General features: G+C 36.6%; 1 protein-coding gene across 3 annotated transcripts in view; it reads left to right on the forward strand.

Annotated features, from left to right (window-relative positions):
* ythdc2 (YTH domain containing 2) overlaps positions 1-13,765 on the forward strand; it is an 83,107-nt gene extending 69,342 nt beyond the window's left edge. For all 3 annotated transcript variants that reach the window (XM_069930932.1, XM_069930942.1, XM_069930937.1), the window contains exons 28-31: positions 2,962-3,165; positions 4,860-5,042; positions 9,726-9,830; positions 11,566-13,765. In XM_069930932.1, the coding sequence (XP_069787033.1) occupies positions 2,962-3,165; positions 4,860-5,042; positions 9,726-9,830; positions 11,566-11,571 (498 nt within the window). In that variant the 3' untranslated portion in view covers positions 11,572-13,765. The remainder of the gene's footprint in view (positions 1-2,961; positions 3,166-4,859; positions 5,043-9,725; positions 9,831-11,565) is intronic.
* Positions 13,766-16,407: the final 2,642 nt, after the last annotated feature.

Here is a 16,407-nt window from a genome sequence, read left to right on the forward strand (position 1 = left end):
CTGTTTATTCTTAATGCAGATTTATTATTTCAGTATTGTAAGAGTGAGTCTCAGGAAACTGGAAAGTTCGCATATCCGGTATCCACATTCCCTGTAGGTGCTGGATAGTGGAGGTTTTACTGTATATTACAAATGAAAATGGAGTGTCCAACAGAATCTTTATTCTCAACGATATTGGGGCCCAGCGGATGAATGGAAATCACAAAGCATTTTGTGATTGCATTTGCCACAGTATTCAGCAGCTTCTTCCCAAGATTCTTCAACATTGCAGAATCAAGCCTTTTGGCTAATTTTATTCATGCACACACCACTGAGCAACATGCAGGAACAACAGGAAGTATCACTGGCTCTAACCAGGTTGCAGCCATCGAGGTAGCAAGTGTGACAGAGGCAGCTACGAAGGAGAAGGTGACTTGATCTTCAACCATTTGCTATCTCCAAAGGAACTTTTGTTTCGCAAAATGGTGCCAGAAAATGACAACTCTTTGTTAGCCTTTGAATGGCATGCAAGATAAACCACACTCAACAAGAACAGGATTCCTCTTGTCCTCACCTACCACCCCACCAGCCTCCGCATCCAACATATCCTCCTCCGCCACCTACTATAATCTTCTGCAGGGATTGCTCCCTCTGTGACTCCCTTCTCACCAATCACCCCCTTGGTACCTACCCCTGTATCTGCAGGAGATGCTCCACTTGTGCCCACACTTCCTCCTTCACTACCATTCATGGCCTCAAACATTCCTTCCAAGTGAAGCAACATTTCACTTGTGAATCTGCAGGTATCATCCACTGCATCTGGTAGTCTCCTCTACATCGGGGAGAATGGAAATAGGCTGGGAGATCGTTTTGTTGAGCACCTAAACTCTATCCGCCACGATAGCGTGGATCTCCCAGTGGCCACCTATTTCAATTTTCCAACCCGTTCCCTTGCTGACATGTCTGTCCATGGTTTCATGCACTGCCAAACTGAGACCACCCACAAGTTGGAAGAACAATACCTCATCTTCTGATTGGGCCCCCTCCAACCAGATGACATTAATGTCAACTTCTCTGGCTTTCGTTCAAACCACCCCCTCCCCTTTGTCTCTGTCCTGTTGCCTTTCCCGATCTCTGTCTCTCCATTCCATCTATTTTGCACAAATAGGATGAATTCTTAAGTCATCCCTTATCCAGTTAGCACCTTTTGTTGGTCTGAATTCCTTCCATAGCCACCATTGTCTAAATTCTGAGATTTCCTGCTTCTGGCTTATCCCTTGAAGAGGGCTCAGGCCCGAAATGTTGGCAATATTTTTTTGTCTACTATAGATGGTGACAAGACTGGCTGAGTTCCTCCAGCTTTTCGGTGTGATTTTACTGCATTCAGTGTCTGCAGAATTTCATGTTTCACAAATAAAATCAAAGTCAGCTACCCAATATTCTCAAAAAAATTGTAATTTGCTGCAAAGTGTTGATTTCCAGCATCAACATTTACATCTGTGTTTCCAGTGACAATCAGTTTTCAGTCCTGATGCAATGATGCAAGTGAACAGGATCCCTCATGGATTGCTTTGTATGTGCTGCCAGATCATTAAAGAATAATATAGATGGTGCTTACTGTCGAAATTCAGTTTTATGATATTACTTAGGCAAGTCATGAATATTCTTTTAATATGAATTACAACATGCACTCTGAATAATAAAATGTTTTCATATTTGAAAATGGCAAAGCAATTGCAGTACAGTGAAATTCCCTTTGTCTGGAATTCTATCAACTGGCAAAAACAAACCAGGAAATAAATAAATAAATACCATTGAACTAAATCGGGGTAAATAATAATAATAATGTAAATAAAAGTTTAAAATTGTAAAAGCAAATGTTCTCTGAAGTAACACAAATTTTTAGTGAAGATGAGCAAATAATCAGGCAGAGGAGTGTCTTGGTTGTGCTTTGCTCGTAGCAACTCTTTGAATAAAGTTGTGCGAAACAGCAATGACATTGCCCAGGATGAAGAGCTGGTTGATGCTGCTTGCCGTTCACTTCACACTTTGAAAGTCTCTTCTTATCCCTGCTTAGTAAGAGCCTTTATTCATATATTATTAACTGTATTAGTTGGGCTTTACCTGTAAACTTGGGGGAGAGTGGAGTTATCTATAATATTATTGTTCGGCTTTTGGCCAGCTCCGTGGAGATGCAGTGACAGTTAAATGTTTTCAAAGAATGTGACTGAAAATAAAGTAAATTTTTTAAAGATTTATGTGTTTGTGCAAATGAAGTTTGTTCAGTGTAAGTACAGTAGTTTTGTCTTTTTTATTGTTTATTCGTAATGCCGGTGTATTAGGCGTTATAAGAATGAGTATCAGGCAACCAGTAAATTTGCATATCCAGCATCTACCAATCCCAGTGGATGCCAAATACCAGGGGTTTTACTATATTTGGTCATTTTCTTGTAGAGCCATCTTTTATCTAATGACAATAGTGAGTTTATTGTTACAGGGTATATATGCACTAGAATTCTTTATGATATAGCCAAACAGGTAATTTGTCGAAAAAAACAACTACAATAGTATATATTATTTCATAAATTTCATAGATTATCAGAAATATTTCTTCAATATGCTCAAAATTTAATGTGCTCAAAATATGATCTGCACCGTTTAATTGTAAATATCAATATACTATTTTCATTGCAAACCTATTTATTAGCAGATTGAGTCTAAATAGTTAAAACCATCTGGAAAATTGAAAATTCGTGAGGTTTGCGAGCATAGCTTCTTTCCTCAAACATAGGAATTTCTCTTTTTTGTTATATTGCTGGCCACAGTGGTTTGGCAATACTGAGGGAAAGTTCTAGAATGTGATTCAGATCTTCCCCTGCCACCCATAGAAATAGACTTCTGTGATCAGCAAGTTTTCAGGGCTAGACATTAGTACAAGCTGAAAAAGGTTTAAAAATTAACAAAATATAATTTTGTCCTTAGGGCTCCAAATCTCCATCACCGAGACCAAATGTACCAGTTCGTTTTTTCATCTTGAAAAGCAGCAACCTTCGTAATCTTGAGATTTCACAACAAAAGGGAATTTGGTCTACGACACCCAGCAATGAACGAAAGCTAAACCGTGCATTTTGGGAGAGCAGTGTGGTGTATCTGGTATTTTCTGTGCAAGGATCAGGACATTTTCAGGTAAAGGTTTTGAGATATAGAGTATTCAGTTCCAATAATTTCTCATGAAACTGTTATGAATTGCTTGTGAGATTTTTTTAAAAGTCCTTTTTCAAGTAACCTCTTCAGTCACTTGGTTAACAATATATTTATTTGTTAAATTATCTGTGACATTCATGATTGCTTGGATTAACTTTTTAATCCATTAAATAATTTATCTTTTCCCTTGAAAAAATATCTCTCAATACATTGATAGTTTGTGACTCAACCATAAAATGCAGTAATTGGCTAGGTTACATGAACACTTCATCTTTTTAAAACTTCCTAAAATTAAGCCACTGATTGCTTTGAACTTATGTATACAGATATACCATGCATAACAAGGTTAATGTGTTCCAAGCAAGTTCAATGCTATGGAAAACTGCACTGTTCAAAGCATTATTATAATCCACTTTAATGTAATACGTTCCAATCCTATAAAACGGATATATAAAACTAATCTTTATTGGCAATAGATCTTTATTGGCCATAAGTGAACATCGTTTATTTAAGAAAATATTTGTCTAATGTAGATTTGTGTCAAGTTGGCCACATGAGATTTTCACCAAAGTTAGATGGGTACCACTGCAGGATAGTGCAGAGAGCCCTATCACAGCAGGGACAGCAATAACTTTCAACACAGCCATTTAACTCTCTCTGTTCCACAGCCAATTCCAAAGCTTCCACTCTATACAAACTGACATTGTTCTGTGGTTGGAAACTCGCTGGTCTGCTACTCAGAGCAGAGATGAACAAAAAGATTCCCATCAGTGTAAGGCAGCATGCTGCAGGATAGTGCATAGAGCCCAATCACAGAGTGGAGAGTATTAGCTTTCCATACAGCCACTTTACTCTCTATTCCACAGCTCAGTGCCTATATTTCAAATATTTAAAACTAGAGTTTTGCAAAGTATTATGAGGGAGTTTAAAAAGCATCAACAATAAAACTTTTAACGCTGTAAATTTAAAACTGCGGTCAGAAATGTTATGTCGAAACCCGTGCTTTTCAAAACCATGTTACACAGGGTATTCCTGTATACACAGAATATCTGTTCCTGTAACTTCAGTATTTTTAAATGTAATTATATATTGTCCTTATTTATTCTTGACCAAGGACTCTGATCCAAAATGTTGATTACCCTTTGCAGAATGAAATTAGGATTTGGAGGATTAAATTATAAAAGAATATAAACATAAACTAGGGCTTACAGTAAATGAAACTTAATTGGATAAGGAGTAATCTGATCATACTTCACTAACTGTTGAAGGAAAACAGAGAGCAGTTTGAGAGAAGCTGTTTCCGTTGGTTGGGAAGCCTAAAATGAAGGGCATTTTTCTATCCAAGGCTCAATTAAAGTTTAGCGCACTCTCTCACAAGCAATTGATAATAAATCAATTGTAAATTTTAGATTTGAGAATGATTATTTAAATTGAGTTTGTTGAAGACTGCTTTAGCAGTACACAATATCTGAAATTTCATTTTGGTTAAACCTATCATACTCATCAATGATTAAAGTGAAACCATCAAAATATAAGTTTTGTTCCATTTGTTAAATATATAACCATCTTTTAATATGCCATTTAATTGATAGTTAATGAGGCAGTTATCTAAAGGAAACAAATTATATACTTAAAATCTTTTCGTTCACAATTAAAGATTGCTCTGCTTTCTTCAGGGATTTGCCAGAATGATCTCTGAGATAGGAAGGGAAAGAAGCCAGGAGTGGGGTTCAGCTGGGCTTGGAGGGATCTTCCGAGTTGAATGGATAAGAAAGGAAAGCCTTCCTTTCCAATATGCTCACCATCTCCTCAACCCATGGAATGATAATAAGAAAGTCCAAATAAGCAGAGATGGACAAGTATGACTTCCTTTTATTTACGGATGTGTTTGCAATGTTTTTTTTAACAGAAGTGCACATACAAAATTAAATTTACCCATTTGTATATTTTGATGAGCATTTTGTTCTCTAATTTGTTTTATTTTGAACTTTATTCTCAGTAATATCAAGCAGATGTGTGGAGTGCAAAAATAGCATTTTTTAGATTTTTTAATAATTTATTTGCAATTAAAGATTTTAACATGGACAATTAATGAAATTTGTATTATGTGCTTTAAGAATTATTGGTCATTTGTTTGTATATATTATTTTTAGAGTAATTCAATGCCATAAACTGATGTAAGTTTAAGATGGATTCATTCTTATGGTTAGTAATCTCAACAACACACAAGCATGAAACAATCACATTGCTGTTTTGGGGAAAGCCATCATTCTCCATGATGTGATGTGTTTCAATTGCCCATGTAAAGAATTACATTTATTAATTGTTCCTGATCTGATTAGTTGTTATTTAATGATACCCTTATTCAGTTTTCCCATTTGGTTTCAGCTTATCTGGTGCAATGCACCAGGTCAGATTTCTAGATCTCTGGATTTCTACAGGCCAGATTATCCTTGAAATGTTTCTTATGACCCATACAGTTGAAATCTTGTCATATGGTGTCTAAACAAACACAAGATTGGAGCAGTGGTGGAATGGTTACAGAGCTTCCAATTCCTGGGGGGCCTAGATCTCTGATGATCTCACTTGGTCTTTGAATTCATCAATGTTGGTCAGAAAGGCACAATAACATCTTTATTTTTTGAGCTGTATGAGGAAGTTATACCTCCGCCCTAGAATACTTCTCCTTTGGCTTGGCTTCGCGGACGAAGATTTATGGAGGGGTAATGTCCACGTCAGCTGCAGGCTCGTTTGTGGCTGACAAGTCCGATGCAGGACAGGCAGACACGGTTGCAACGGTTGCAAGGGAAAATTGGTTGGTTGGGGTTGACGTAATACTGAGAGCGTGCTGATATATAGTATTTTGGCATGGTTCAGGAATTGTTCTGCACATGATAGGAAGGCACTCCAGTGGGTAGTGAAAACTGCCCAACGGATTGTTGCCTACCATTGAATCTATCTATAGGGGATGATATTTGGACAAGGCGAGGAATATCATTAAAGACACACCCTAATCATGAATTATTTACTCTCCTACCATTGGGCAGACATTAAAGGAGCCTTCGCTCAAGAACTACCGGGCTTAAAAAGAATTTTATTCATGAAGCCATGATAATGTTAAATATTAATTCAAGGTGTTGAGCGGTGCTTCACTTTTATTTCAGAATCAGTAATTTTTAAAAATATTTTAGAATATTGCAGTCTTTATTGTGTTTATTTATTGTATGTGTTTACTGTATTCTATTTTATATTCTGGTCGATGCTAATCGAGTTTCATTGGCTGGTATACCAGCATAATGACAATAAAGTGGATCACATCACAATTCTAAGGATGTTAATGTATCGCTATTTTTGAAGATTAGCACCTCCCTAATTCTGTTTGGTTAGTCTACAATCCAGTGGATTCTCCAACAGGAAGTAATACTGTCCCCCTCAGCTACTTTCTTTCTCCTTCTCATCCACCAAGGTCCTCTCACAAACCCCTTCCTTTCTAAGCACTCCCCAATTTCCCTTCTCTTGAATAATGGATTTGCATTTGCTACCTTTCAATCCAGAGGATAAATTCTACAATTTACAGAACTTAGGAAGCTAGCTGTCAAAACATAAAGTAGGTTATAGATTAGTTGGAAATTTGGAAAAATAGCAGGTGAAGTTCAATTTGGACAAGTGTGAGGAGATGCATTTGGGGAGATGAAATGCTATGAACCAAGTGCCAGGTGATGTGGTTCATATAGAAAGGTGTCCCTGGTCAGTGTACAACCATTGGGGTAGTTTTCATGCTCAGTAATTGTACAAAATGGGAAGACCCTTAAGGTACAGAGTCATTGTTCTCCTGTTGGGTGGTAAAGAAGGCAAATGATGTGCTTGCCCTCATTGTTTGGGACATTGAGTAGAAATGTTGGTAAATCAAAAATGCATATCTTGAGACATGAAAGATTGCAGATGCTGGATTCTAGGGCAACAAACAGTCTGCTGGAAGAACTCAGTAGGTCGAGCAGCATCAGTGGGAGAAAAAGAATTGCCAACATTTTGGTGGAAACCCTTTATCAAGATGGATAGTGCAGAGGAGAGATAGATGGTATGATGTCAACAGGATGGGAGAGGTTAGACGATGTTCAAAACTTTGTTTGGAACACATTTGGAGTTCTGGTCACTGCACTGTCAGAAGGATATGGAGCCTTTAGAGAGGGTGTAGAAGAGGTTTGCCTGTAATACATGAACTATAAATTTTAATGTAGGTATACAACGAACATAGAACAATAGAGCACAGTACAGACCCTTCGGCCCTTGATTTTGGGCCGACCCATATATCCCTTCCTAATAAAAAGAACAGGTACTAAACCTTCCCTACCCCATAACCCTCTATTTTTCTTTCATCCATGTGTCTGTCTAAGAGTCTCTTAAATGCCCCTAACATTTCAGCTTCCACCATCATCCCCAGCAAGGCATTCTAGGCTCCCACAACTCTGTGTGTTTTTAAAAAAAAAAAAAAAAAAAAAAATTACTCCTGATGTCTCCCCTAAAGTTCCCTCCCTTAACTTTGTTCATATGCCTTCTGGTGTTTGCTGATCCTGCCCTGGGAAGCAGGTGCTGGCTGTCCACCCTATCTATGCCTAACATAATCTTGCAGATCTCTATCAAGTCTCCTCTCATCGTTCTACATTCCAAAGTAAAAAGTCCCAGCTTTGCTCACCTTGCTCCTAAGATTTGTTTCCCAATCCAGACAACATCCTGGTAAATCTCCTCTACACCCTCTCCATAGCTTCCACATCCTTCCTACAATGAGGTGACCAGAACTGAACACAATACTCTAAGAGTGGTCTTTACCAGAGATTGGTAGAGTTGCAACATGACCTCTCTATTCTTGAATTCAATCCCACTATTGATGAATCTCAGCGTCCTATGGGCTTTCTTAATGATCCTATTAACCTTTGCGGTGACCTTGAAGGATATATGGATTTGAACCCCAAGGTCCTTCTGTTCATCTACACTCTTTAAATAATCGACCATTAACCCTATACTTAGCTTTTTGTTTTGTCCTTCCAAAATGCACTACAATACTTTTCTACCCTACTCTGCATCTTGTCTATAACCTCTTGTAACCTTCGACAACCTTCAGCTCCATCTACAAACTCCTCCAACCTTTGTATCCTCCACAAACTTATGCCTCTTCATTCCAAAATCACAAAGAGCAGGGGTATCAGAACAGATCCCTGTGGCACTTCACTAGTCACCGACCTCCAGGCAGAATACTTTTCTTCCACTACTACTCTCTGCTTTCTTTCTACAAGCCATTTTTTAAAATCCATACAGCTTATTTTCATCTGATCCTGTGCCTCATGACCTTCTGGATGAGTCTCTCATGGGGCTTGCCTTTGCTAAAAGTCCATGTAGACCACATCTACTGCCCTACCCTCATCAACTACTTTTGTTACATCCTCAAAAAAAATTAATTAGACTCGTCAGGCGCATTTTCTTCATAAAACCATACAGACTATTCTTGAGTAGACCTCCAAATACTCATAGATCCTATCCTTAAGAATCCTGTCCATTAGTTTACACATCACTGACATAAATATTTACTAGTCCATAATTTCCAGGATTCTGCCTATTAACTTTTTTTAAACAAGAGGACTACATTTGCCATTCTCCAATCCTCTGGCACCTCCCTTGCAGTCAAAGAGGATTCAAAGTTCATAGCTACTGCCCCAACTATCTCTTCTCTCACTTCCCAGGAGAGGTTTGTCAAATTTGTTCAACTTCAAATTTATTGTTAGAGCACATACATGACATCACAAATAATCCTGAGAGCCAGGCAATTATCAGTCGTGTAAACTATTCAAGAAAAAGATACATTTACAAAAGAGAGATCTGTGCAAATACAAAACAGAAGTCATAAATAATCGAGAGGATATTTAAAACTTTTTTCTAAAAGTTCTCTATTCCTTCTTGGTTTGAGAAATTTTCATGTAGTTGGTCTTCCAACATGGAAACATGATGGTTACTGAATGATGTGATGTTTTTGATGCAGCTGATCTTGACAAAAGCAAAGTCTTCACTTAAAAGATTACTAGATCTTCAGTCCAATTGGATAGTACCTAACCACAGAATCCAGTCTATATTTTTTGTAAATTGTGGATCTTAATTATTTTTACTTTTTTTTATCATTTGGATTTATTTCCCTTAGTGGAAGGGTCAGCAGGCACTTGGCTTCAAGCCCTTGGACTGCACCAGAGAAAATTGCAGTTTAATGAAGGGCCAAAGGATTCACGTGAAACAGAGTTTGAGAACTTGGTTTATTCTCATGATTGACTGCTATGTCTCACTACCCTTGCAGACTGTTGGCCTAAGGCTGAATGAGTAATGGGCGGACAATGGGGTAGGGTAGAAAAGCAGGTGAAAGTGGATGAGGCAGTTAAGAAGTAAATTGTTAACCTTTGTATCATGCATAAAATATTTTTTATATGAATCAGTTTCTTCAAAGTGTGTTGATTAGATTAAAGGCATCATAACGCTGAACTTGTTTTTGCATTTTGTCCTAGGAGCTGGAGCCACAGGTTGGAGAACAGTTGCTGCAGCTTTGGGAACGTGTTCCAGTAGGAGGAAAGCTACCACAGACGGATAACAGACTTGGCATCTTTGGGGAGGTAATTTTGTTGATTAGTCAAGTTAATTTCTTATTTTGCTCGAATAGATTATTAATATTATGACAGGGGTTGATAGTACAGTACTATCATTAGTATAATGGTTAGCACAAATAAAGATTATTACACCTTTTAACAATCTGTTATGTTTCCAACCCAACTATGTTACTGGAGAAAAATGAATATTACCTATTGCAATACATTTTATTATGTTCACTGCATATATACTTTCTCTTCAGCTTTATTTGGAAGGCAGGATTTAGCTGAAAATTTTTGTACTGTCACATTGAAATGTTGCAGAATTTTGTACCACACTTATGTGCTATATTACCATGTATTAAATTTAAATTAGGCATACAGTACTATAACAGGTCAAGTTGGCCCTATAAGCCCGTGCTGTCCAAATTACACCCCAGTACGTTTTTGAAGGGGGGGGGGGACAGAGCCCCCAGAGAAAACCCACACAGAGAGTGTACAAACTCTTTACAGACAGCGCGGGATTAGAACACAAGTCCGGTTGTGATCATTGGTACTGTAAAGGTGTTGCACTAACTGCTAGGCCAATTATGTTGCTGCATTGTATTTGTTTGCTGTAAAAAAAAAATTAGCAGTGCAAATAATTTTTGTTACAATCAAGCAAAATAAAGTTGCTGCATAGTTAATGGTTACTGGTAGGATACAGCACACTTGTAGCTCTTTTGTAAATCAAGTGCCATTTCCTTCATCTCTCCGAAAGCTTCTGTTTCTTTGGTTTTGCATCACTGGAGTCTGTGAGTCTTCCTTGAGTGATCATTCTTGATGACCCAGAAACTGAGATTCATTTGATCTAGAGTATTTCCTGGCTGAGTCCAACCTTGACTTTGCATTTGGCCAAGCATGTAATTTATAACAAACGTTAATAAATAGTCCTTATGTGCACAAAGCCCAGCACTGACTGTCACTCATCTGCCTAGTTGGCTGGACCAAATAATATCAATAAAAGTACTGCAGCTTATTTCATACAATCTACTGGTCTTTATTACTTTACTGACTGAAACAATCTTTTCTATTTTTAGAAAAATCTTAAATGATCCTCTGTAGTTTTACTTTTCATTTATATTCAACTCTTTCCTCTTGATCTGAGGCCTGACATTTGAGTCAAATCATTAGTTGCATTTTACTTAACATTTTTAAACACCCAAGAATTAGCACAGGGAACATTGATCTTCGGACATTTTCTAAACACTAATAAATACCTTCATTTATTTCTTCAGTGCTAGGTCATCTTCAACTGGCCTAATTATGCCACCATTTTTAATTGTAACTGATATTCAAAATAGATTATGTAGAAATCTTCAACCAGGCTTCTTACATTATTTTGATTATCTTCTTACATTATTTTGATTATCTTCTGGTAACGTGCATAAATTTAAGGTTTTTTTGCGGTTTAAATCTAGTAATATTCACAGTATTAGATGAAGTCTATATTTGATATAAAATATTTCTCAAGGATTTAAGAAGTAGGCCAGGATTTTTATAATGAACCATTTGGAATTTATTTTTGTTCACTCAATTCAAAGCTTTTCAGTGTAATAAAGGGATGATGAGTTTTAAAATATTTTCTCATCTATTTGCATTCTTTCGGATTTTGTGATTTAGTTCTTGAATTACTCTCAGCTATTCATTGAGGTTTGTATCAGAATACACTTGCATTATCTTTGACAATGAAAGAATTTACTAATGTACTTTTCCCTTTAAGTCCTAGCAATTCCCCTATTCTGTCCTGCTACCTTTACAGTAACACTGGAAACTGCACTTTCTGGCAAGTTTTACTTTTCATCACTGAAGATGTTCAGCAACAAAAAAAAAATCTGATTACTCACAATAGAACTTTGAAAACACAGTGAAGATAAGTAGAACAAAAGTTACATTTTAAAACTGACGAGGAATTGGCAGGGTACAAGATGGAGATGGAAATAAGTGTTGTGTTTAATATTTGTTTGATCTTTAACACTGAGAAAAGCAGTTTAATCTTGTTCCATGGTGTTCTGTGGCTTTCTAAATTGTGCAGAAATTATCTAATTGTGAGAGACTAAATACTTTTTCTTTGACTGCTTTAAGCAAATATTCTTTCATGAATTTTTTGTGTCGCTGGCTCAAATTGGTCACAATGTTTTCTTCTGAAAGTTGAGCTGAACGCTGAGAAATGGTCCTTTTAGATAAGTTCCTGGTTTCATGTTAAAGTGGCAGTTCAATATATCTGGAAAAATACATCTGTCAATCTTACCTAATTAAGTTATTTAATTTAAAGTTTTTGTTAACTTTAAGTTTTCCATATTGAAACAGTCACTCCAATTGCAGGTTAATTTTATTAAAAGTGAATTTTTTATGTACTTGAGACAATACATTTACTTAAAAATATGGTTTAATCTGAGATAACATGATGTGCAAAGTTTGTAACCAAAAGAATTCTTCCTGTTGGTAAAATTTTGAAAGTTATATTACCAACAATATAATTTCAAAATATTGTGTCAAGAAGCAAAACATTTACCATACTTTCCCATGAGCCAAATGTCCATTAGAAAGTGGATGAGAAGTTTTAAATATTGCTGAGATGTATTGATAGAATTTTTTTGTTAGGATGGTGGCCAAATTGATAAATATCAAAAATAATTTTACACATTAAAATAATTATACTTTGTGCAGCTTGTTCTTGATTGTGTTGATTGCCTCAAAAACTTTGGTAAACTTCCAAGAAATTGTAAAAAAAATTGTAATGTTGATTTATTATGTTTGATGTTTATTGTTGACCATAAATGTAATTTAGTTTGAGTTATTGGCCTTATTTTAAAGCATATTCACCTCGTAGATGTTGAACTATTCAGCACTTTGAGACATGAAATTAAAAAAAATTAAATACAAACTAATAATCTAATTGTTGCATAAAATGCAATTTCTTTTGGTGGGAAATGAATGAGCTGATTTTTCATGTAACATTAATCCGAACATTTTTGTGACAAGTGGATGCAAGTTAAATCTCTTAAAATAATCCTCATGATAGATTTATTTTGTGATCACTAGAAGTACCCACCTTATTAAAGATACCCTTTTGCAGAACTTAAATCAATATGGCTTGAATCTGAACAGTCTACCCTCCTTGGAAGGAGTGAACCATTTTGATTTGTTGTTTTATTTAGTCATTTAACATTTGTATAATCACAGTTCAGAAAGAAAATGCTACATTTGACTCTTCATACGAGAACTCTAATTGAAGCATTTATAGAAATATTTTATCATTTGCTTGTAGAATGTAATTTGGCATCAATAAATTTACCACTAAATTCTTCATTTGTTGAATGAAAGTGTGTGCATCCAAATGGAGAAGAGGTAAAAATTTTAACATGGATTTCTTTTCATTACCCTGACACCTCAACTGTTTGAATTTTTAGCTTGGCATTTTAGGAAGACATTTATATAGAAGTGCAATTTAAATTGCAAAAGGAAATATAGATACCTGCATTGCAGCATGAAGCCAAGTTTAACTCAGTCAAGCTTCGTTTTTACGTTACAGCTTCTTTTAAATCTGGCTTAATCTTTGATGTTATTGCATTGTTCAGCAAAATGGTCTTCTATTTAGCCCTGTATGTAACATTCACAAAGTAGTTTTTGTATAAATGCAAAAAATTGTTTTGCAATCACCACGTGCAAAAAGAAGCAAAATTCCCACTAGTTATTGAATGTGCTGACCGAAACACTTTAGGTATCTTGTGCTTATAAACCTAGAGTTGTCATATGCAATATAACTTAAGTTGATGGGCACCTTATAATGAGAGAATAAGTAAAATAAGTGTTCCAATTTAAAAAAAAATGTACATATTACAGTTATGTTTTTATCTGAAGTTTGACAAAGGATTTTTTAAATGAAGGAATATAATTCAAATAAACTAATTTGTTTCTACGTTAGTGTGTGGTGTCTGGTCTCATTGGTCGATGGAAATTGCGTTATGGTACAAGGATAACTTGTATGAACACACAAAATAAAGGATTCCTTTTGGAAAAGGATTTTTGCAGAAACATCTGTGTTAATTTCTTATTTACAAATAAGACCATCCAAATATATTCATTTGCACATCTTTTCTTTGGCTTGGCTTCGCGGACGAAGATTTATGGAGGGGTAAATGTCCATGTCGGCTGCAGGCTCGTTTGTGGCTGACAAGTCCGATGCGGGACAGGCAGACACGGTTGCAGCGGTTGCAGGGGAAAATTTGTTGGTTGGGGTTGGGTGTTGGGTTTTTCCTCCTTTGTCTTTTGTCAGTGAGGTGGGCTCTGTGGTCTTCTTCAAAGGAGGTTGCTGCCCGCCGAACTGTGAGGCGCCAAGATGCACGATTTGAGGCGATATCAGCCCACTGGCGGTGATCAATGTGGCAGGCCACAAGAGATTTCTTTAGGCAGTCCTTGTACTTCTTTGGTGCACCTCTGACACGATGGCCAGTGGAGAGCTCGCACATATATCAACCGTATTAAGTCATATATATAATATTGTCTGAATGTATTTCTTTATAATGATGCATTGTATCAGTAAATCTTAATTTTCTCAAATTCTTCAGTACTCATTTATAATAGATAAAATCTAAATTTGTAAGTGCAGTTATACAAAAACCTTTTTTCAGGGTTTCCTCATCTCTTCCTTCAGACAAACATTAGGAACAATAGGTGAGAAAGCTTCATCAAAGTGTATTAAAAAACAGCTTTTGCTGCTCACATGCACAGTTAACCATAGAAGTCCAGAAAATGGAACCAAAGAAATTCACAAAAACTCTTTTTATTGATACCTGGTGTTAGGGTTGAAGTAAAGTTTCAGCATATTGGTCCTATATTTTCCATATTTTTGAAGAATAAGAGTTAATCTTACTGAAATACTTGATTCTTGAACCTTGCAGGATAGATGCTTGAGGGATCCTTCCTCTTTTGGGCAAATCTAGAAAAGTGGAATATTCTCACAATAAGAGGGTGCCCATTTTAGACCAAGAGGAGATTATTTTGTACATTTGAAGAATCCAAGGTTATGGGGCCCAAATGAGAAAGCTGAGACAACGATCACATTGGCCAGAATGACACAACATTTTCAAGGAGCTATGGAACCTATTCTTTACCCCTAGAAGTGGCCGAAAATGCCATCTTCAACCTTAACTGCTGTTGATTAATCCAGTTTTGCCTCGTGTACAATAACAGAAGGGATTTAAAGTTAATTTGATTTAGCTCCTGTAAATACCAAGAAATGTCTGAATATAATGGAAAAAATGAAGGTTAGAGTCCAGTCAATATGGCAGATGGAGTTCAATCCAGATAAGTGTGAAGTAATGCATTTGGAAGGTCAAACTTGAAGACAGAGTACCTGATTAATGGCAGGATTCTTAACAGCATGGAAGAACAGAGGGACCTTGTGGTCCAAATCCATTGATGTCTTAAGGAGGCTGTGTGGATAGATGGGGTAGTTAAGATGGCTTATGTTATGCTGGCCTTCATTAGTTGGGGGAATTGAGTTCAAGGGTCATGAGGTAATGTTGCAGCTCTAAAGAATTTCTGGTTAGACTACACTTGAAATATTGTATTCAGTTCTGTTTGCCTCATTTTAGAAAGGATGTGGAAGCATTGGAGATTATGTAGAGGAGATTTTCCAGGATGTTTTCTGGATTGAAGAACTTGTCTTATGAGGCAGGATTAGCAGAGCTAGGGTTTTTTTTTTCTTTTGATCGAAGATGATTGAGAGGAGACTTAATGGAAATTACAAGATTATGAGAGCCATATAGATAGGGTGGACAGCCAACACCTCTTTCCTGGGACAAGAGTAGTAAACATCAGGGGGGACATCACTTGATGTAGAGGAGGAAGGAGATGGTCTCCTGAAGCTCCTGGGTGATTATAAATTAAAGGAAAAATAAAATAATTTACAGTAATTCAAATAGAAAGCATTTACATTATGGTAAAGATGTCAAAGGAGGATCAGCCATTGTCAGCGACCTTAAGCTCCCAGTGAGAAGTGGAGTTTTTCAATGCAAAATCCCTATCTGCAGGTTTGTAGCTCATCCTGCCCTCCAAGCAGACAGCCCAACAACTGAGAGGAATGGTGGCGTGTCATCAGCCAAGAGATATTCTGGAAGAGAAAAAAGGGAAACTAAGCATGTGCGATGCCAAGGAGCACTGGCAGAAACAAGAAGGAGCTCTCCCAAAATGGTGACTCAGAGATTGACCAAAGGACAGAGGAAGAGGATGAACTGGTAAATGTTAAACCAGTGAGTGAAGTTATAGTACAAGCTAAAGAAAAATATACTAATGAAGACATACTGAAGTACTCTTATTGCAAGATCAAAATACAAATTAAAAAGTTGTGACCAGGTTAGAGGCAAAATTGGGACCTTAAAGAGGAGAAGGTGGATAAAACTACGCAAAGAGTGGTTAATGTGGAAAAAGAATTAAATGAATGGGCTACAGAGAAAGCAAAAATATGGGAAAAGATGGATTCTTTAGAAAATTTTAGTAGACGTAATGATGTTAAAGTAATGGGACTAAAAGTCATTGGACTATAAAATATTGGAGCAGA

The sequence above is a fragment of the Narcine bancroftii genome, chromosome 1, assembly GCF_036971445.1.
Source record: "Narcine bancroftii isolate sNarBan1 chromosome 1, sNarBan1.hap1, whole genome shotgun sequence".
In the NCBI taxonomy this organism is placed as follows: Eukaryota; Metazoa; Chordata; class Chondrichthyes; order Torpediniformes; family Narcinidae; genus Narcine; species Narcine bancroftii.